Below are 23,648 nucleotides of genomic sequence, written 5' to 3'. Positions count from 1 at the left end.
AAGTGTCATTTTACAGCATTTTTCATGCCCTTTCCTGTGGTATACAACACCATGTAGGCTAATACAAATTTTTATTTTCAAAATCAAAATCAAAATTTTACTTCAAAAAGAACATATTTTAAAATTTTGAAATTAATTCCATGAATAGATGATATTGTTGTAAAGCACCTTGCAAAATATGAATTTGGGATGGTAATAGATTCATTGTAAAAAAAAAAAAAAAAAAAAAAAAAAAAAAAAAAAAAACTAATACTTATTTTTAAGAAATACTCTGTACGTAGGGTAATAACACAAGAATACTGCTTTACACTTCTGTAAAAATAAAAATGAACACTAATCTGAAGAAAGAGTACAGATGATTCCATAGTAAAACTTTTCAATAAGTAATAGGATATGTTTATCACTTGAAATTTGAAAAAGCCACATTTGTTCGGCCTACATCACTTTCAAGGAGAACATAACTTCTTCCATCGGGAGTTACAGGATTCACTTTTGTCATTTTGTCAGAACGTCCACCACGGCTGGATTAACGTATCTGAAGGCTAAAAAAGCCCCTGCTGACTTCACCTAATATATTTCTGTGAAAGTACAGCAGGAAATTTAAGGGATTATGTTTCATATTTTTGGTCATATTTTATTTTATGATGATGATTGTATTTTCATGATTCCTTTTAGATAGCCAGTTGAGATTTTGATCAGAGTGGAGGCCCGGTGCTATAGTCCCCCTAAGCCTCCCCCCTCCCTTAATCCGGTCCTGACGTCCACTACAGATATCCACACATCAGCGTTTCTTGGATATGAGAATGATGAAGATGGCCCAGGTGGATGAAGAACATTTATCTTTACTTCATCAAGTTCTTCATTTTTCTGTAAAACATACCCAAACCACTAATTTCCTTCACAGACAGCGGTGACATAGCTTGATATTTCTTTTAATTGAAGTTTATTTGGTGATTTTGACACTTCCTTTTCCCAACCCTGCAAACCATCTGAAAAGTATTTCACGAATAATGGTGATGTAGTTTTCGGAATGAATGCATGATTTGTTGTGTTCCTTTGATAGTCAATGCTTGATCGAAACGACTTTCCAGGAACATTTCAGCTACAGTATATTCCTCTTGGGTTGAGTAGGCAAAATTTACTTTGGTCATGTTTTCTACTGTCCACTCAAAAAGTTGTCTTAGGGTCTGAATTTGATTATCATAGGATCTTTGTAAACTAGCACAAGCTGCCAGTCTCTTTACTGAACCGCCTACCCCATCGCTAGGCCCTTTGCCATGTGCTATAGCCGAGAAGCACCACCCTCCTTTCACTTTAAAAGCTGCCTCATGAAAGCAGAGGCTCAATAAGTTTTTCCTATTTTTGTATTGTCAATTTGAGCGGTAGACCTGTCGGAAAAAATTAAAAAAAAAAAAAAAAAAACCTGTAGGTTTTTTAAATTTGGATATCAGATTTTTTTTTTTTATTCAGGTGTAAACAGCAACTGTATTGTGTTCTGCGCAATCGGAAACAACTACATATTTAACATGTTCAACTTTGTTTTCCTATTAGAAATATAAAACAAAAGGATGGATTATGACCTGTTAGCTTGTCCAGTGGTAGCTCTGTGCTTCATCTTGTAGCGCTGTACTATAATTTTCAGAAAAATCACAGATGACAGCAAATTCTGATTCTTTGAGATTTTCTTTTGTATAGTTAAGGAAGGCTCCCTGTTGCTTGCAAATGAACTCATGCCTACCCGCTAAAGCTGCTTCAACTCGTTTGGTTTGTTTAGGCTTAACGTCCTTATGAAACAGTGAGGTTATGAAGGATTCGACATATTACTTGAAGTGGCATCTAAACCACTATGAAATTCACGTGGCATTTGTGATTACGATTTGTGGCATTTTTTTAGCATTTTTGTTTTTTTAAACACTTGGTTTAAACCAGCCAACCCTGTTGTTGTACCAGTGCTATCTGCATACTTTTTACAAACCACGTTTATTTACAGTAACATTTTTAATTGTGAAACTTGTATTAATATTATTTTGTAAACGAAAAGAAAATTTCAAAAATAATTGGTGATTTTTCTGTTATTATTATTATTATCCAACATTGTCATACCAACTGGAATAAACGATGAGATTTGTTTCGCTTTTACTATTGTTATTTGTAAATTGAATATTTATATAATCGAGCACTTATACGTTGGTGGTTGTGCTTTCTAAAACTGCGGTATTCTAACGAATTATTATATCTTTTTTTTTTTTTTCTTTAACTGTAGAAACGTAGAACGCTCTTCACAGGACCAGTACGGTTTCCTAATATGAATCCCAGAATCTATCTTCAGAGACATATATTGACTGAGCAATGTAACATCTTGACCCGAAACAGAAATTGTGTAACATTTATAATCTGGACTGAACAGACACTACTTCAAAGTCCATCTTCTACACAGATCGATAATTCACATATTCGATTTTGGAAATATTGCTTAATGTTTACAGATAATAATTGCAATATGGATACATATTAGAGCAGTGATTCTCAAAGTGGGGTCCGTGGGATCTAGCCAGGAGGTCCGCGAGTTTTAAAAATTGAAATGTGTCGTAATAAAATGGAACTCACAGCTGTTATGCAAGAAGTATTTTTAAGATTAAGAAACTGCAGTTGTGGACACTACGAGTAAAAAACAATAACTATTCATCATTTCCAGTGCTGAAGGATTTCATTGACTCTTCATGTGAAAACTCTCTGCGCTGAAATGCAGAAAACCTTTGAAGGACACTTGAAACCATAAGCTGCAAATTTTCGAGAATATTTCTCTGTCCCACAACCTGGTAATGTAGAAATCCACGATATACGAGGTATGAATCTCTTTACCACAGAACAAGAACAGCTATTGGAACTACCCTGTGATACTTCATGGAAAAACGTTTTCAGAGAAAATGAACTTCGTAGCTTTTGGTTGCTGTGAGTATGAAGAGCTGTATAAAAAAGGCATTGCAACATTTGATGCCTTTTCTTACCTCTTACTTATGTGAGCAAACCTTTTCTGCTCCTTTCAGTGCTCGAACCTTAAAGCGAAATCATCTTCATGTGGAATCGGACCTAAGATTGATGGTGAAAAAATTTATTCCAGATTTGAATGCAATTATGGAAAAATACAAAGAACTTTAATGACCCCACATTTAAGAATTTATCAAATGGATTTCCTTAAAAGAAAAAAAAAACCTTGATTTTCAGTCTTCTCAATAGAAATTTCTTTCACTACGAAGCAATCATGTATTTTTATAATAAATTCCTTATTGCAATATTTTTCTTGATCTTTTTATTGTCAGTGGTAATTCAAATTAGTACATATTTTCAATATCTTGTGAAATTGCAGATAGCGTTGCAAGGGGTACACAGATCACTATCCGAATGAACAGGGATCCGCGTAATCTAAATTTTGAGAACCACTGTATTAGAGAATAAGACTAGCCCATTTAGAAGCAGAGAAGACTTAAAGTAACATAGATAACAGATAACAGATAGTAGATAACAAAAACAACTATTACGCAACGGAATTTCTATGTTCATTTGGCCGAAATTTATCATAGTTTAAAAGAATACTAAAGCCGTTCCAAATTCTTGTCGGGGACAGAACTCCCCCGTCCACTGGATCATTGCTTTCTTCATTAAACACAACAAAAATTTCGTTTCATTTCAGTAATACCTAATATTTGAGTTTTATTGTATATTAGTTAAGTAATTCAATGCACTAATACCTACGAAATGAATAAGAAACCTTTAGCTTCATTTCTGGATTATTTTAATTATAATTTGGTTTATTAATTCGGAATTACAAATTGATACCTCGGACATGGTACGTCCGCGGAAAGAAAAAAAAAATCTTTCATACAACTTTCAGTAAATATTAGAAACTTCTGAACAGGGTTGGCTGGTTTAAACCAAGGTGGTTTAAACCATGGTTTAAACCAAGGTTTAAACCAGCTGGTTTTTTCAAAAAAACCAACTGGTTTAAACCAAAAAACAAAAAAATGTTCGTAAAAGTGTAAGTGTTTGTAAAATCTTGATGAACACACATTTGTGGGTTATCACGTTTTACTCCCGTATATTATCCGTATTATATTCAGACCTAAATTCCCCATTCATTACTCAAAAAGATTATACTACAAAAGCAACTTTTTTTTATATAAGTTTATAATGTTTATTTTGTGATTTTTTGTAGTTGTTATTATTATGTAATTGCAATCGAAGAAAAATTCTAAATATTGTTTCGTTTCAATGTTTACTATTGATAAAAAACATCGAAAATGCCGTACTTTTGTGTGTGTGTGTGGGGGGGGGGTCATACAGACCTCACGAGAGGCATTTAGTGAAATAAGTATCTTTGGTATCTATTTATGTATAAATGAGTCTGAGCCAAAGTGGACTCAAATGATTCGTATCTTTATTCACTTTTCTTATTGATATGCAGATTAAGTCGGTGTATTTCTTTAATTTCGACCAATAAAAGTCGTTGTTAACTAACTTGAACTAAATTAGTTCTTCTGTACTCCGTAGTACTTTGAAATTGTTCATATGTAATTCTGTGTAATGGTTTCACTTGTGCAACTGTTTATCTTTTTGTCCTTCTGAAATGACTCTTGACAGTTATATTAAGAAGCATGTAAAGATCAGTACAACGTTTTTTTTTTTTTTTTTTTTTTTTAATCAGGATTCCTTCGTGAGTGAGTCGGCAGACGTATCGCATTTGTGGCCAATTAGTCCTGGTTCCGAGTTCAAATGGAGGACAATTTCTCTCGGATGTAACTCGAGAAGCGGTTTTTATTCCGCTTTAAGCTTATGTAACCCCTTCCAGCATAACCCGGTTGTTGCATAATAACACCAAGGTGAAACAAACTTATTTCTGTCCATATATGATGTGAATATATAGAGCAAATTATTTAAACCATATAAACCTGGTTTAAACCAAAAAAACCTGGTTTAAACCAAAAAACCGGTTTTTTTGGTTTTTTTAATAAAAACCATGGTTTTTGCCAACCCTGCTTCTGAATGATCAGATTAACAAAATATTTATGTAGCATACTCAAATAACTTCTACAATATTGAATCAGCATAGTTAAAGGTTCATAGTTACGTTAATAGACTCTTTTTAATTGATTCACATGCATTACTTGGTTAGTATCATAAAGATATAAACACATGCATAATTACACAATATACTCCTTAACCTAACATGCACTGTAATTAGTGAATATGGGGAAAGTGATATGCACAACTACTCTACTTATAGTACACACACACACACACACACCAAAAAAACAACTATTTATTGGCATTTTCTCACTTTTCTTGATAATTCTAATTTGTTTAATAAAATCTCCAACGAATTTTGTCTTGAACTTGGTACTAGGTTGCTTCCTTACTGATGTAAACAAACATCAACCATCTTGATGAACTATTGAATATAAACCGATTTTCTCCCTTGCTAGCTCAAGAAATAAATGCTTCCCCAGCTCACAAAGCTTTCAAATAATGACCACATAATGCCTGAAGCTTTCACTTCAAACTGATATAGTGTCATTACTAGACTTCGGATTTTAAGGCAAATGCCTATTTTGTTCCCTTTATAGGAAGTAAAAAATACTTCGGATCTTTACGAATCATGAGGAATTAAGCCTATTAAAACACTTTATAAGTGCCCTAAAAATGCCTAAAATGGAGTTTAGCGCCTATTTTGGCCGTTTTGGCCTAAAAATGCCTAAAACTGCAAAAAATACAAAATTCCTGTATTTTTTAAATAAACTTTTTTTTTAGTGTTGAGTGAAATTTAATTGACAAATCTGAAGGCAGAGTGAGTGTGTTTGTCGAGGCTAATTTTAGTCTAACTCGTATGAAGAAGTGAAACGCAGAGGGTGGTTGTATGTAAAAAATTGTTTCTAAAAGTTGAGCTATTTCTGCTCAAGGTCAAGCCCATTTGTGAAAGACAAAGACAAACCATCCCTTTGCATCCTGCAGACACTGTACTGAAAGATCTCTATCTCTTTCTGTCTGTCTCTCTTTCCCCAGGGGCAAAACCAAAGCTATTGCTAAGTGCATATCGCAGTAACCAATATTCCCCTCCCTGCCGTTCTGCATTCTTGGAACTATTCCACCTTTTCTCTTCTGTAGCGGCTCACTTCAGCTCTTCTGTGATCCGTTCAGCTCTCTGGAATTTGGACAATAGTTTACACACACACATTCACAAATCAACACACAGCTCTATTGAAGCAAGAATCTCTTCGGGTCTTCGCTTTCAATATTTGGGAAAAACCAAAGTCCACGAACAGAAACGATTCATGAAGTGACGCGGTTCAGTTGACTGGAGTATCCATCCATGTATCATTTTCGGGTCAGTGCAGTGATTTATCTTAAACACGTAGTTCAAGAACGATACATCGTCTCTACAACGCATGAACAATTGGACTCAACGGCTTACAGCCCAGTCACAGATCTTGAGGATTCTTAAAAAGAAGTTTTGTATCATACGCAACAATGCCAAAGGAGAAGTCTTCAAAAAGTACCTTGATTCGCCAGTGGTTGCAAGAATTTCCAGATCTAACATACGATGGAAGAATAATCTTTTGTCCATTGTGCAGCAAGCAGGTAAGAAAAGCTATTTTTATTTACAGAATTTATAAATTTAATTAAATCAATTGTACACCCCCCCCCCTCCTTGTTTCTGTATAGCTAGCTAAAGTAAAACCTTTATCAATGGGAGGTTAACTATTTTAAGAGACAACGTTACTGAGCTGCTGAACTCGTGAAAATCTAATTTACATGGAATTTAGATCAGTTAAGAAAAAACATAAAAATAATCCTGTAACACAGGAAAATCTTTAAAATGTAAAGACTTCTAGCAGCCTGCTTAAATGAAATATATGAACGATGGTTTTGAAAGTGCTAATGGAAGAAAGTGTCTAGACTTACACATTCAACAGTTTTAGGGATTCTCGGGGATCTTGAGAAAAGCGGACATGGCATTCTCGGTTCTTTCCGAAGGACTCCCCCCCCCCCGAAAAAAAGCGGTAAAGGTTAAAAACAATGTAAGTTAAAGTTGACATATTGTGTCAGTAACTCCAAAAGGGGTCCTCTTTTCGGAGAAAAATGTTTAATGCCAGCAATTACTCGACAGTTTCAGGAGCTTAAGAAAACATATTTTTGCTATCTCGTTTTTCAAAAGAAAAAAAAAAATACGAAAGAAGTTAAGAAAGGCGGGATTCAATTTTTTTTAAATGCCAACAGTTCCAAAAGTTTGAAAGAAGAAATGTGCAATGCCAATATTGATTATCTTTAAAAAGTTAAGGAAACTGGATATATCCTTTCATCCCGAAAATATCTAAAAACGAGGATTTCAGTTTGAAAGAAAAACTAGAAATGTCAATATCTTGAAAAGCATAAAAGATAGGAAAAATGTTTAAAGGCCATTTTTTTTTTTTTTTTTTTTTGTTATTTTTCTCGAAAAAGAAAGAAAAGATCTGTTAATAGTTAAATAACGGCGTTTGAGGTTCATAGATTGTCTCAGAACTTGTTTTACGAAGCAGAAACTTGTTTGTCTCTTTGTTTTTTTATTTATCAATTTTGCTCGAGGTGCTACTGTCTATTGTCTTAAGATGCTATTGATTTCCATCCATAGTTACAGACAAATAAATTCCACACAGGGGCAAGAAAAGAACAGTCTGACACTCGTCTAACAAGAATTACAATTGCGGATAATTTTATTTTAGGACAGATCTTAAGAAAGGAAGAATTTGTCTCTGATGTTCTCTCCCCAAAGCCAAAAAAAAAAAAAAAAAAAAGGAATTCTAATCGATTGCTCTCTCTCTCTCTCTCCTGATGAAGAATATCCATACACCTTTTGTCGCAGGGCCGCAAGAGACAACTAATTTCCAAAAAAAAAAAAATTAAAAAACGCCAATTTTATTTATTGTATCATGCTGATGTTCACGCTCAACTAAGGCATTGCTAATACTTTATTTTCGTTCTAACTTTGGTTTCTGTCAGTTGATAGTTGCAAAAATTTTGAATTTTTGAAATTTTAAAACGGCCCTTATTTTAAATTTTTGACAGGTCACTGATTTTCACACTGAAACATTTTAATCATATTTTGGGGAAAATTTGGTTCAAATCAGTTAAAAATTTTGTAAATTACAGTTTTAAAGAAAATTTTAAAGGGACGATATTTTGAAATTTTTCATGCAATTATTTTGGCATCCAAATCTCAAACAAAATATTGCCAAATTATGTTTTAATTTTTGCCAAGTTGGAGTGTGTCAGCATTCGAAATTAAATAAAATATAGTGCTTAAAATTAAATTAGTTACAGTGCTTAAAATTAAATATTATTTCTCAGATATTGATATACAATTTTATTGCTTCTGTCTGTAAATTGGGGATTATTCTGAAGTAAAATGCTCATCGATTAGTCTTTTATTTGATCTGTTCTGATTCGAAATGGGACTGGGGTATATTGGTCTTTAACGAGGTAGACCAACAAGTTTGCCTTTTTGTCAACTTTAAATCAATAATGTAACGTTCACCGATTAAAAAAAAAAAAAAAGCACATTACGACCAGAAAGGCAAGCAAACAGTGATGGTAGTTGTCGCAATTAGTGCTCTCAATCGGGTCAGTTCGGGTCGACTTTTGGTTGGACACCCTCGAGTAACGGGTCGGGTCAGGTCAGCCTAACTCGGGTCACGGGTCGGGTAGCGTTAGACCAACTCAGTTCACCGGTCGAGTCGGGTCACCCGAGATAGTTTGACCCGACCCGACTGGTGAACTGAGTTGGTCTAACGATACCAGACTCGTGACCCGAGTTAGGCTGACCTGACCCGACCCGTTACTGAGGGTGTCCAACAATAAGCTGACCCGAACTGACCCGTTTGAAAATACTAGTCGCAATGTACACGAAGAAAATTAGAGAATTTGAAACCGAAATTAAAGTTAAAACGCCACCATCTTCACTAGTTTTGTAAGAAGCATTTGAAAATATATTTCTAAGCGTTTTTTTTTTTTTTTTTTTTTTTTTTTAAGGTTTCTCAGGAAAAGAAGTGCCACTTAAAGCAACACATTGATGGTGCTGGACATCTTGCCAAATCTAAAGCGAAGAAACAACAGAAACAGACACAGTTAACTCAGCCTTCTGGATCTGGATCTGAATCTGGAACTGCGAACACATTTAATGCGGATCTTGCTAGAGCCCTTGTCGCTGCCAACATCCCATGGAACACACTTCAAAATGAAACATTCCGACAGTTTTTACAGAAGTGGTGCCAGCAATCGATACCGTGTGAGTCAACACTCAGGAAAACGTGTTTGGATTCTGAATACAACAATACACTTGATACAATCAGAAAGGATATTGGCGATTCCAGCATTTGGGTAGGCGTCGATGAGACTACTGATGCATGCAATAGATACATAGTGAATGTTGTTGTAGGAAAACTTGATGAAGATGGACCTTCAACTCCTCACTTGTTAAGTAGCAAGGAAATTAAGAAAGTGAGTGCCCAGACAATTGCTTACACCGTGAACAAAAGTTTGCAACTTCTGTATCCTAGTGGTGTGGATGATTCTAAAATTCTTCTTCTTTGCACAGATGCAGCTTCTTACATGATTGCTGCGTTTAAGAACCTAAAACCTTTCTACCCCAACCTCATCCATGTTACCTGTGTAGCACATGCTTTTCATAGAATTTCTGAAACAATCAGGAACGAATTTCCTCAAGTCAATGCCCTCATTTCTAACATGAAAAAAACTTTTTGCAAAGCCCCATCGAGAATCGCTGTCTTTAAAGAAAAACTGCCTGGCATTTCTCTTCCTCCACAACCTGTCCTAACGCGCTGGGGAACATGGCTTGAAGCAGCTTTGTATTACGCAGAGAACTTGGACGCTATTGCTGGTGTTGTTGGCGAACTTCCTGGTGTGGAAAACATTGCAAGTGTTTCAGTTTTGAAGGAACTTTTCAAAGATCCCATTCTCAAAAGAGATCTTGTATATATCAAGTCAAATTTTTCATTCTTACCTACGACGATCACTAAGTTGGAAGCTACGGGAAAGCCACTTAGTGAACAGGTGTCAGTAGTTAACGAAGCCGAAAAGAAAATCCAAAGTGCTACGGGGAAAGTTGGGGAAAAAGTGCAGTGTAAGTGGGAAAGTGTAGTGAAGAAGAATGAGGGATTTCTTGTGTTGGCTCGTATAGGGAAAGTTTTGATGGGAGAGGATGAAACCATCCCCGACGAAGTGGAAATGAAAAATGTACCGAAATTTAAGTATGCTCCTGTAACATCTGTCTCAGTGGAAAGATCGTTTTCGGCAGCAAAGATGATCCTTACAGACAAAAGAGAGAGATTGACAGTCGAAAACTTTGAGAAACTGTTGGTAATTTATTGTTTCCAAAATTACGAATGAGCAAGTTGTGTACTGAATGAATCACCTGATTCACTGAAAACAAAAGATGTTAATAAAAAGGGGTATGTAATAATTTATACTATTATTTTTAGAGCCTATTTTTAATTTTTAGCGCCTATTTTCCTATTTTTAGTACCTATTTTAGGCGCCTAAAATTAAACTTTTTGGTGCCTAAAATTCCGAAGTCTAGTCATTACTTATTTCTCTGTGGTTTATTTAAGTTGTACTAAATCTTACTGCTATTGTTCAGTGTTTACGTGTGTTTGGATATAGTTACTCCACATAGCAGATAGTAATCTAATGCTTGAAACGGAGTTGAGTTGATTTTAGTTTAGCGTCCCGTTCAGCAGCGAGGCTATATGAGACGTGGACCTACTGATTAACGTGGAATCCAAACCACATGAGCTCCCATGCTTGAAACGGAAATTATATTTAACAGAATTGTTATTGATATGCCTCTCGTAACTCATAGTTTGCATAACCTCTCTCTAGAGACCTGCACGGGCCGGGCCCGATTAATTGCAATTCTTTAATAATTATTGACTTTCGTTAAACGATAATTGGAATAAAGCCAAACGTTGAAGAAGTGTGTCCGTGAAAAATGTCACAAGGAATGCAATAGCTATTTACAGTTTGTGTTGCTTAGCGGCTCCACTTTCACTATAGAGGATTGCAGGCATTATGCGGTAAATTAACTCGGACCTTGACCTTCACTGAACTCAAAATATAAGAAGAAGGGATGGGAATGTTTTGCCTGTCGCTAAACAATATTGCCATTTTCACTTTATGCTTAAAATCAATTAAGTTCGAACTTTGTTACAGGGAATGGAGTTTTTGTTCTCTCGATGACAGGCAAAATTCTAGGAGGCAATGGTACCATTCGGGAGGCAAGCGTCAGGTTGTGAACCAGAGTTTAGAAAATGTTTCTGAGGGTCAGGTCAAATTTAGTACTAAATTTTGAGAAAGATTGGGGCTCGAGCTAATTTTTTTAAAAATTTATCGGGCCGGGATCGGGCCAAAAACTTTTAAAATTTATCGGGCCCGGGCCGGGCCAAGAATTTTAAAAAACTTATCGGGCCGGGCCGGGCCGAAAATCTCCAAAACTTTTCGGGTCCGGGCTGGGCCGGGCCTAGGTACGTTCGGGCTGGATTGGGCTCGGGCCGAAAAATTTGGCCCGTGCGGGTCTCTACCTCTCTCCCGCCGCGTAAATATATTGTTCCTTGGTAAAATACATAGATTTAGAAAACAGGCCTAACGATACAGGTATACAATACACACACCACTATTCTGGTTTGTAAACGGGGTTTCAAACCACGGTTACAATTTTAAAGTTCAAAAATATCAGCACTTTAACTTCCTCTAAGTTATGTTTAAAGTATGAGGTAATAAGAATAGCCAATAGATTACAGTCGGTATGATATATTTTAGACCCATTACTGTACTCTTTATGTTAGTGTTCATATTTATTCCCACAAGTTAAAAAAAAAATAAAATTAAATTAAAAAAATAAAAATAAAAAATAAATACACAGTGTTAGTTTTAAAATGAAAACTATAGTATTAGTTTAAAATTTTTTAACAATGAACCCATTATCATCCCAAACTCATATTTTGTCAGGTGCTTTACAACAATGCTATCTATTCATGAAATTAATTTCAAAATTTTAAAATATGTACTTTTTGAAAAATTTTGATTTTAATTTTGAAAATAAAAATTCGTATTAGCCTATATGATGATGTATGCCACATGAAAGTGCATGAAAAATGCTGTAAAATGACATCTCAACCAGCTCGCTAGCTCAATTAGGAGATCTGCAATTCCTATTTCAAAATACATTGAACATGCTATTTTGGGCACTTTTTCCAAACTTTACATAGCCCTATCTTCAATAGCGGTCGATATATAAAGTTGAAATTTGGTATTTTTCTTAGTCTATAGGAATAGTACCCCTGTGTAAAATTTCATGACAATCGGAGATGGTAAGGTAAATTTTGTTCTCAAATTGTGTTGATTTGACCTTGGAATGGCGCTCTTGAACAAAAATACATTACATTGTATGTATCAGAATACCACTTTACGATACAAAATAACAATAATAAAAGTTAGATAGGCGTAAAAGAAAAGGAACACTGATGTAAAACATAACGTGAACAAAAGTCAATTAAAAGAGAAAATATGTTGTCCCGCTGTTAAAATTCTCAAGCTTTCAATCTAATAAAAACAAAGAAAAGAAAAAGATACGAACAGTAGTCTTAAAATTACGTTTTAGCTTAATGCTGCTACAGTTATAGCTTAAAAACAATCAGTTAGGTCTCATTAAATTTTACTTGCTTAATACAGTTGGTCTATGTTTATATACTTAAATAATAATTTTTTTATTATTATTTCCTATTTCGAGTGAAAAGATTTAAATTTATACAGTTTCTTATGCTGTGATTTGGTACTCTAAAACCAATGTTTCGTAAAAGTATTCACTAGTGCAGTATATTCACTATCAAAATTCTTTTCTATGCATATTTTGTCAATTTTTTTCTTCTATTTATTAAGTTCCGTAAACCCTAGTAATTAATCCAATAGTCATAACTATGTGAACTGTACCTCTCTCTTATTTTAAAACATGGTATTCTAATAAAAATTGTTGCACTAATTCTATCCTGTTTGTCAAAAATGTTGTTCCATATTATCGAGCCAAATTCTTCATAGTTTTGTCTTACAAGTAATATGTATAGATACACATATGTTTTATCTCCAAAAACAGGGCACTGCTTAAAAACAAAACCTACTATTCCTCTTGCAGCTTGTACAGTCAACGACAAAAATTCTTTCCGTTTCGAAAAAAATACTTTGGGAAAAACGGTGGTTCGGCAGGAACGTACAGAAAACTACATTCTTTTTAACTTACTTGAAACTGTACTCAAATTATCCTTCCATTATGAAGTTATTTACGAAACTAATTTCATCAAGGGAAAGAACTTTTGTCGCTGACTGTACAATAGAATCTATATTGTAACAAAACTTTAACTGAAATTCATAATAGTGCAAGTTTCCCCGTGGCTATATGTTTAACGCACACGGAAGACCCAGGTACGATTCCCAGAGAGAGCTCATGTGGTTCGGATCCCACGTTAAACCGTTAAGTCCACGTCTCTATATAGTCTCGCTGTTGAAAGGCATGCTGAGCCCCAAATCAATAAACCAATTAATAAAACGCGTGGTCATATGATAGTGTTACACGACAGTAAGTAGATCAAAATGAGTATTAAAAGGATGATCTTCATCTACTTACTATCTGACCACACAACATCATGTGATGCTGCATTCCTAACATGGCGTGCACCTGAACGCTTTTCAGTATTTCTCTGTTCTTTAATTTTTCTTTCCTCCCTCCCATTCTGATGAATCATTCTAGCGAAAGAGCTTCTAGTGTACTTTTTACATCTTTTTTAACTTACAACTGTAGCTCTTTTTTAAAAATTAAGATGAAGGAAGTAATTATTATTTTGTCTACTAATTAGTGATGTCGAAAACTTAACCAAAACTTTATTAAAGGTGCATATAAATAAGGCCAAATATTTTTATGGTTGTGTTCCTTGCCAACAAATAATAAAAACAAATTTACATATAGTTCGGAAAACTTATTTTATTTTCATTGAAATTACAAATATCATTCAATACCCCGCACTCTTTCCTATGTAAAGAGTTAAAAAAAAAAAAAAAGACTAACAATTAAAGCATTGCGAGACTCGTCTGTGACCCCTTTACTTAAATATTTCACTGTTTGGTACATATTTGAAGATACCGTTCAAATGTTTCTAAACAGAACGAGTATTCAATAAGTAGTATAGGCCTGCAATGTTGGCAGTGTCAAAAGGAGAGCTTGCATTCGTCAAAGCTCACTTCAATAAACTTCCAAAACGAATAACACAATCGGAAGGATGTGGTTTGCATGAAACTATTTCAATTAGTAATAATGTAAATTTCTCCACAGGTAACTGAAGAAGCATTTATGCAAAATGCAGCCAACTGTAGAACACACGGGGCTAAAATTTGTATCAGATATAAACCGAGTCCTTCAAGGAACAAAGAATGAATCAAGAATTTTCCCTGTTTCTCAGTAAGCGATATTTTATCTTTGGAATACTGTCTCCTCCTAATAATTTGTCCGGCAGAAAGAACATTTTCTGTAACAAAAGTGTGTTAAATGGCAGGAGAAAATGAAAAACATCTAGTTATTTATGGCAATTTCATAATTCAGTAACTACGCATGTGAGTTTGAGTCCAACTGTTGTTTTAATGTTAATAAAAGAAGTCAGTCAGTCATATGTCTTAACTTATTTTGCAATACACCAATTTCTTGTCTGTAATTCATTTACATTGAAAAAATCTTTAAATTTTACGACTCACGGTTATACCGACTAGGCTAAAGGAGACGGTGATGATGAGACATGAATGAAATGGTGGAATGAAGGAAGTGGGAGGAAACGGGAGAACCGCAAGAAAACCCATGCACACGGTGTTTGTCCACCACAAAGCTCACTTGGCACGAGCTGGAATCGAACCAAGAACCCCATGCATCACAGGTGAATGCTCTACCACTAAGCTACCGTGGCCCCCTAATTTTTATTAGCTTATATCATAAAATTGCTCAATAAAAGGACCTCTCCACCATATATTTTAAGTGCACTCTTAACCTCTTCAGTGCATATTTTGGCAATTTTTAGTTGATGATGTTGGATAATTTGACGAATTTTTCAGTGCATATTAATCGAAAGTCTACCTATTTCATACTCAGTTTTGATAACTTCGTCAAGTGTTATTATGCCCACATGTTTTTCAGGATTGTCCATCTTCGTCTTAGGTCGGCCGCACAATGATGGAGCAAACGAGTGGAAATAGATATTGTGCATTATTTTCGCCTCACTGAGGTTCATCGGAAAACAGTTCTCCATGTTTCCAAATAAGTCGGCCACACACTGAGCGAGCGCGTGCTCCAAAGTTACTCGGAATGCCGAGTGGCACTTGGAGCACTGTCGGATACCTAACCCTCATTTCTCTGTTGGGAAGCAAACTTACAGGAGTATTTCGAATGCGTATGCGTAGACCGAGACCTAAATTGACTATCGTCTGTTTTTGTGTTTTGCTATGAATTATGTTGGGCGGTTGGATGTCTACAGAGTTGTTAAGTACAATGGTCACGCCTGAAGAATTTGACATAATGAACAGTAAGAGTCTGGCAAGTGTCATAGGCGACCTGGCAGATGTAGATAAACTATTAGTACTTAAAGCTGTGCCTGAAATTTACGATATCAAGAGCAAAGACCATCACCACCAGGTTATTATTACTGCCAAAGGTTGGTAAATCATAGGTCAGTCGATGAAAACATGCACTTACTACAAACACTCAAAGTGATCTCATGACATTCTACTTCATTTGGGTCTAAATATGCTGTGAATGAAATACAACTACGCACACTGAAGGAGCAAATATGAATTTCTCTGGACAAAACTGATTCGCAACACTTGATTCTACCAGTCGGCTCCCTCAGTATGCGGTCAGCTATAGCATTGTTATAATTATTTGAATAGTTTCTTGTGATTGGAAAAATTGTTTGAAGGCTTATCGGGATATCTGCTTGAATTAACTATTCATTATCGGAACATCTAACTGAATAATGATTTGTTATCAGGGTAATCGTTTGAATAACTATTCGTTATCGAAATAATTGTTTTATCATTTGTTATCCAAGTAACTGTTTCAGTAACTATTTGTTATCGGAATAGTTGTTTGAATACAAATATTCGAATTTTAACAACTCTTACCTGTTTTTCATAACCTTCACCATCTGCCTTACGCCAGTCAGCAAAACACTGTCTCAGAACTTATTAAAGTACACTCTGAGGTTAATGAATTTATGGATAGAAAAATAAACATGTATTTAACAATCCAGTAATGTACTTTACTTACCCAGCTGTTAGGGCTGAGGAAGGAACAAGTTCTCGCAGGCAGAAGACAAGGCGACCAGGTAATCGTGAAAATAATCGTTCAATTGGAGCATGAGGATGTGGAGCAAAATTTCCCCGAAGCTAAAACGAAAATAAACAAAATATACAGAAACATCAACAATAACAAATTAAATTATATTTTTAAGCCACAATGGCAATACCAGGGTGGAAAAAAATCATGATTTTTCCAAAAAAATCATTTTTGTTGATTTTTTTTATTTAAATCAATTTTTTTTATTTAAATCAAACCCTTTTCTTCGTATAATACAAGTCATGAACTGAAGAAAAAACATTAGGAATTAGTATTAAATGTTAATTATGCCATTTAAGTGAAAGTATGGCGTTTTAATTTTGAATTAATTCCCAATCGTTAACCTATTTCAATCCCAAACAATGTTTCTTAAGCATTAAGGAAAAAGTACAGCAATGTATATCAAATGACACTTTTCTTTTCACGAAAGTTACTGATATTTGGCAGGGGCATATTTTTAAGCAATTGGAACTAGCTAGCGGCAGGAAATACATATAAAGTATATAAATTTCGCCTAAAGTTAATTAACTCACTCTATGACCTATGGGAGGTTCAATGCCATGTTCACAAAAGCTCTCCTGACTTTTATCCTTAGTCAACTGAATCCAGTTTCTACTTTGTATTCTTATCTCTGCGAGATCCATCTTAATATTGTCCTCCCATTTGCGCCTAGGTCTTCCTAATGGTCGTTTTCCGATTGGACTTCCAGTTAAACCTGAAAGCGTTCCTACTTTCTTCCATTCTCGCTACATGCCCTGCCCACCTGAGCCTCCAAGATTTGATGACCCTAACAATGTTTTGGTTAACGGTATAAATTATGCAGTTCCTCATCATGAAGTTTTCGCCATTCCTCATTACCGTTCCTTTTGGTTCCGAATATTCGTTTCAGGATTTTATTCTCAAATACTTTCAGTCTGCGTTCTTCCCTCAGCGTAAGCGACCATGTTTCACAACCATACAGCATAACAGGCATAATTATCATTTTATATATTTTAAAGCTTGAAATTCCTCGACAGAATTCGCGACGATAAGAGATTTTGAACTGAATAATAACACGAATTCCCTGCTTTTAGTCGATATTTAATTTCTTCGTGAATATAGTTTTCTGATCCTATATATTAGCCGATGGCAGAAATTTCTTTGTCTTTATGCGATGAGTTTTTGTAAGTCAAAAATTTTCTGCAGGAATTCCAAAATAAAAAATCAAGATGATCAGTTCCAGAAGAAGAAACACTTGTGATAGTTAAAAATATGCTTTATGTGACGTGAAAAACAGTTCAAATGCGAGTTGTCCGTGCATTTAAGACATCTATACACAGCAAGCACGTTTTTATACTTTTCTGTTAGCTATTTTATTTGCTCTGACAATTTTTCCTGCACGGGCACGACAAATTTTCTACGATCACATCGCAGATCGCAGCATGTTCTGCAATGGGGTCAAATATCCACTTTATCAAAAGTATTATTCGATATTTTAATGCATCCAAAATTTGTCGTATTACGATCCCGAGGAACTTCTATGTATTTAGTACATAAATTTCGCCCAAAATTTTAAAATCTTTTTTTTTTCTTTCTTTGTTTCGGAGAGGGGATCGGACCCCTCTAAATACGTCCCTATTATCTGGAAACAAACAAATAGACGTGGACACAAAAGAGTTTTCATCTTAAATGTCCATGGTGATTTCCCCTTTGGAATAGAAATTTTAAAACCCTGTGTAAAAAAAAAAGAAAGTAGGGTTCACCCGTTACCCGTTCAAACGGGATTTTCCCTGATCGTTCTCTGCATGATACTCGTTTTCATACTGTACTTACATACATTTGAGTCTCATTGTATTATGATTTTCGGAATTTGATTTAAATCAACGATTTTTATTGAAAAAATCAAGTGATTTAAATCTTGATTAAAATCGTGATTTAAATCAGACTGATTTAAATCAATCCACCCTGGGCAATACACTGTGAAAATGTTTCACTAGATTCAAAATCATCTCAAATATAGTGGAGTAGTTCTACACATTCTGTAAGACACTAACTAGGATTCACAACTAAAATGTAAAACTGAGTTTTGAATTAGGGGTGTGAAAAACACGAAGGTTCACCAATCGAAGGAGGTAGCATCCACCGAGACTGTCTCAGTACAAAATAAGTAAGCTGACAAAGTAGCTACTTAATGTTTTTCATAACAACGGGTGTTTGCTAGGAGGTTTCTCAATGAATTCCGCACTATAATACGTTGTTCACAAAAAATAAAAATAAAATAAAACAAAATAAAAAATAAATAATAATTTGTATTAAAATATACCTCTAATATTTTATTTCATGTATTCTCATTTTTAGGCCCGAAAATTTATTATGAAACATAAAAGATTGTATGCAAAAAAATGTTCATTAAAATAGCATAAAGGTAAATGTCCAAAACGTAAATGAAGTGGAATTTCTACTTTTACGTTCCACGTTCATGCCCTTTAGCTTGAAGGAGACGGATACTTAATTATGAAAGAACTGCCTATCATTGAGCCACCGCGCCTCTGGAGTAAATGTCCAATATGTCAATAACTAAAACACATAAAATATCAAGTAGTAATAGAAAAATGTTTTGAATACAGAAATCTGATCTTAGTGTTGGCTACACGCATAAAGACGGCTATACTGACAGAAAAGAATATCAGAATAGGTATTTTCCCAGTCAAATCGATTTTTAAAAAACCAGTACAAAATATATTGTTCCAACTCTATTTTATTTAGTTTGATGACCAAAAAAAAAAAAAAAAAAAAAAACTAAAAACTACAAGTTCAGGTGAGTATGAGGCCACAGATATGAATACGAAGAAAAAATATATACGTATGATTAAACACATGCCCCATAGCAGAATATGGCGCGATCTGCGATGTCATCGCAGAAAATTTGCCGCGCCTGTGAAGCAAAATTGCCAGAGGGGAAAAAAAAACAGCCAACAGAAAAGTATAAAAACATGCCTGCTATGTGTAGATGTCTTAAATGCACAGACGACTCGCATAAATATAGTTTGAACTGATCTTTACGTCGCGTAAAGCGTATTCTTAACAATCACTGGTGTTTATTCTGCAGAAAAGTTTTGCAAACTCCTGCAGGATATTTTTGACTTACAAAAGCTCACCGCAGAAAGAGAAAGAAAGTCCTGCCATCAGGTATACATGTAATGTCATAAGTGAAAAATTCTAAGAACAGTGACACGGCCATTTTAGATGAATTCGAAAATCAAAATAGTATCAAAAGTGTCCGGTCGTCATACAAATCTAAAATACAACGCTGAAAGATATACAATCGAATCTTTTTACATTAACAAAGAACCCATCTTTATATCTGGACCAAAGTAACCTACATAAAAACTGATATATCTAGTTATTACGGTTTTACAAAGTTACACAACAATAACAATTTTATAAGATTTGTAAATATTAATTTTTTTTCAGAAAATATATACCAACATCAGGGTTGGCTGGTTTAAACCAGCTGTTTAAAAAAAAAAAAAAAAAAAAACAACTGGTGTAAACCAAAAAAACGAAAAACGTTCGTAAAAGTGTAAGTGTTCGTAAAATTTTGATGAACACACATTTGTGGGTTATCACGTTTCATTCCCGTATTTTATTCGTATCATATTCAGACCTAAATTCCCCATTCAGTACTCAAAGAGATTATGCTACAAAAGCAACTTTTGTTCTTTTTATAAGTTTATGAATGTTTCTTTTGTGACTTTTTTTTATAGTTTATACGAAGAACTTAGCAACAATATAACATCAAGTAAAATGCAAGTTTATCAATAAGAAGAACAACTGTCAACACAATTATAACAATATTTAAGTTCATTTTCGGAACAGAAAATCACAAACAATACGAGTAAAACTACGATAAGGATATAATCACAAGGATTATAAAATAACCGACAAAACTCAATAAATTATTGGTGATCAACCTACATTAGCATCGCGAGTTGGTGTCGTCCAGTTGCAGAAAGTACCACTGGTGTACAACCATCCGTTTTCTGATAAATTGACTGTGTTGTAGTAGTCATGATGTCGGTTGTAGACATTGATAACCGTTCTGATTTGCCTTTTGTGGAGGATGCGATAATACTATTTTTTTCTCTCTGCAATGTATTATACAGATGACGAATTGTATGTAATCAAGGGGCACGGTTTGCTTAACTCATTAGCTGTTCAAAAAATTTTAGGAATGGAGGTTATTATGTCTTTGTTGTAACTGACAGGTGTTTGTGTATGGCCGTGCAAAAAGACGCATTGTACACGATATTTGCTCGGGTGTTGTTAATTTACTTTTTTTATAAAATCTTATCAACCCCCCTTTTTGTGTTAATTTGTTTATTATATTCTGGCAGAATGTAGGTTACAATTATACAAAACATTAGTGATGCGACGGTAACAGAGATTTACCTACAAGTGAAACAAAAGAACTAACCTGTGCTAACTGGTCATTACAAACTAGTTTTGCATTTATTGGTTCCTGAAAAAGGCGAAGCTGACGACACCGTTCGAGTAGTCCATACGGATGATGAAGACGCACGTAAAGAGTGTTGTGTGATATGAGTGCATAACTAAGGATACCAACTGCTGATGCTAATATACACTAGACTCCATTCTATTAATATGGGATCTGAGTCGTACTTCCAGCACGGTAAGAATCTGTAACCACGTGCACCAAAAGTACTACTCTAGCGCTGACCATTGTGCTATGGGGAGACCACTATGGTACCTTGTTCTCCACATGCTCATTTAAAATTAATTTAGCTTTCCTTAAGTTATTTAAATCAAATCTTTACTAAATGAACTGAATTAAAATACCTCTACAGCTAACACGCATTACTGCTATATCGCCTGACCAATTTGAAAATCGAAAAAAGCATCAAAATGTACTGCATTCGTTTATATTTGGTTGGATTACATTACGTTACGTTAGATTACGTTATTAGACGTGTAGTTTTACTATACGGATTCATAATATAAGTAGTAGTAGTAGGAACGTGTTAGAAGCCCCGAAGGGGTTAGTTGGGTTCTGTTCTCGATATGAAATGGGCAAATTAAAGAATTGCCCAAATTTTTCTTGCCCCTTTTACAATTTATGGATCCGTATAGTAAAACAAGTGTACATCTCCGCGGGAAGGTTCTAGATTACTGGGCCCCCTTGTAGATTGGTTTCTTTCTGTACTAAGGTTTATACATTTAATTTGCACAGTATTGCCGAGCGAGCGTAAGCGAGTGAAGGCGGGTTAGGGCCCCGCAGGGCACGTTGTTTTCTGTCTTTATTACTGCTCAATGGGAAGGGGGACCAGTAATCTAGAACCTTGCCCTCTCCGCGAAATAGTCCATCCGCTTCCACATACAGTGCCGCTTATAACATCAAAAACAACCAAAAAATACAACCATTTTCTTTACTTTTATTATTCCCTTTACCTGACTTTCACTCATTCTCCCTCACAAACTTAAATAAATTCTCCAATTGACCCAGTAAATTTCCTAAAATTGGTTCGGCGATACAGCAGTTAACCCCAGCCTTAAGTAAGACCCTACATAAGCACGGACGATATCTTGTTTATTCATAATCAGGTCATCAGTGGAAAATCCTTAAATTTTATTAATTACGGTAATGACAGATTACCCTGCAATGAAAACATTAGTAATGTCAATGTGCCAATTAAGGGAGAAGATTAAATGTAACTGAGAAGCAAATGACAACATTACATTATACCTTGTATCTTACACTCATACAAAGAGGTGCCTTCAGTGATGCATTAAACTTTCGCAAGTCCTATCTTCACCTATTACAGAGGAAAAAATTTCAGTCACGATAGAGATATATTTCCCCTATTAACTGGTTATATTTTATGTAGTTGGAAGACTACCTTAACACTACTACCTCCACTTCGCTGACTGAGAAAGTGCAAGGGGGAAAAAATCTAGCCACCTAGAGATTTACCTATTAAAACTGATTATTGCACCTTATTTGGGGATTAAAGCAAATAAGACACTCCATTAATCCAATTAAATATTGTATTATAATAATTTACTATAGTTCCACATTAAATACAATATTTTGAAATATAATCATTTAACCGCCTTGTGAGGTTTACTGCAGGAAAATGTATGACAAAAAGTACTAAAATATGAAATTAGCTAAGCTTTTCGCCGCCTGAAAACTGAAATAATAAACGTTATTTTGGAAGTAAACAAAACTGTCCCATTCATTCGTAAGTTTATTTCTTATTTGTCCACTTATCTTATGAATTTAATATTGATATCCCATCATTCGTCAAAGAATTGTTTTGTAAAACATATTGACATGTCTCATAATATCATTCACTGAAAATTGAAATTATATAAACAAATCTGCTTGTATGAGATTCTCTCCAGGTGCAAGATCATTTGAAGATCTCTCGCATTGACATCTGACAACGTCGAACGACGATCGTCTTCACGAAAACAGCCTTTCTCTTAATACAAAATCGTAAGGGTAACTCTCAAATTTATATTTGAAAAAAATACATTTACTTACCTCTCTGTGGTACAACTTTTGTAGTAGGCTTGATTTTTTATTTTTATTGCTTGGCTTCTGTGGAGATGAGTAGAGGGACCATACCCCCTCCATGTTTGCCGTACCTACTTTGTGTACTTCTCGGACTCGCTCAACAGACGCCCTCTCTCGTCTGCAAAACACTTCAGTAAGAAACAAAAGTGAAACGAAATGCGTTTTTGCCGGTTAAGCAAAACCTATTTTCGCAAATCTTATTTCAAAAATTGATCGAAGATTCGTAACGCGTCAAGTCCGCACCAAAGAAAGGGGAAATATGGAGCACATATCTAGATATGAAGCTGATAAAGAGCAACAAAAATAGGTATTAAATGTATTTGTAGAATACATTTACAAAAATAACAATTTAATATTTCGAATTTATTATTATTAAAAGTAGAAATAAAGAAAGTTGCTATTGTGTGAATATGAAATAATAACATAAGAAGCAAGCAAAGAAGAAGGTTGAATTTATCTAATTTCACACTTGTAAAGTTCTGTGGTCTTGTAGATATTGTATGATGAATTGATAATAAAATGGATTGATAACTAAGTAGTAATACTGAAAGTTTTGTTAAAAGAAAAAGCAATCCCACTTTTTATTAATAAGAAACA

The 23,648-nt window shown here is 34.7% G+C and overlaps 1 protein-coding gene across 1 annotated transcript in view; it reads right to left on the bottom strand.

Annotated features, from left to right (window-relative positions):
• LOC145673288 (uncharacterized) overlaps positions 1-23,148 on the bottom strand; it is an 85,174-nt gene extending 62,026 nt beyond the window's left edge. The window contains exons 1-2 of the mRNA XM_081742859.1: positions 23,019-23,148; positions 16,403-16,521 (exon numbers count right to left, since the gene is read on the bottom strand). Coding sequence (XP_081598985.1) covers positions 16,403-16,521; positions 23,019-23,111 — 212 coding nt within the window. The 5' untranslated portion in view covers positions 23,112-23,148. The remainder of the gene's footprint in view (positions 1-16,402; positions 16,522-23,018) is intronic.
• Between the last annotated feature and the right edge of the window lie 500 nt (positions 23,149-23,648).

Source organism: Thermobia domestica, chromosome 16 (genome assembly GCF_964235325.1).
Source record: "Thermobia domestica chromosome 16, izTheDome1.hap1.1, whole genome shotgun sequence".
In the NCBI taxonomy this organism is placed as follows: Eukaryota; Metazoa; Arthropoda; class Insecta; order Zygentoma; family Lepismatidae; genus Thermobia; species Thermobia domestica.
This window is presented reverse-complemented; position numbering and strand designations above follow the sequence as displayed.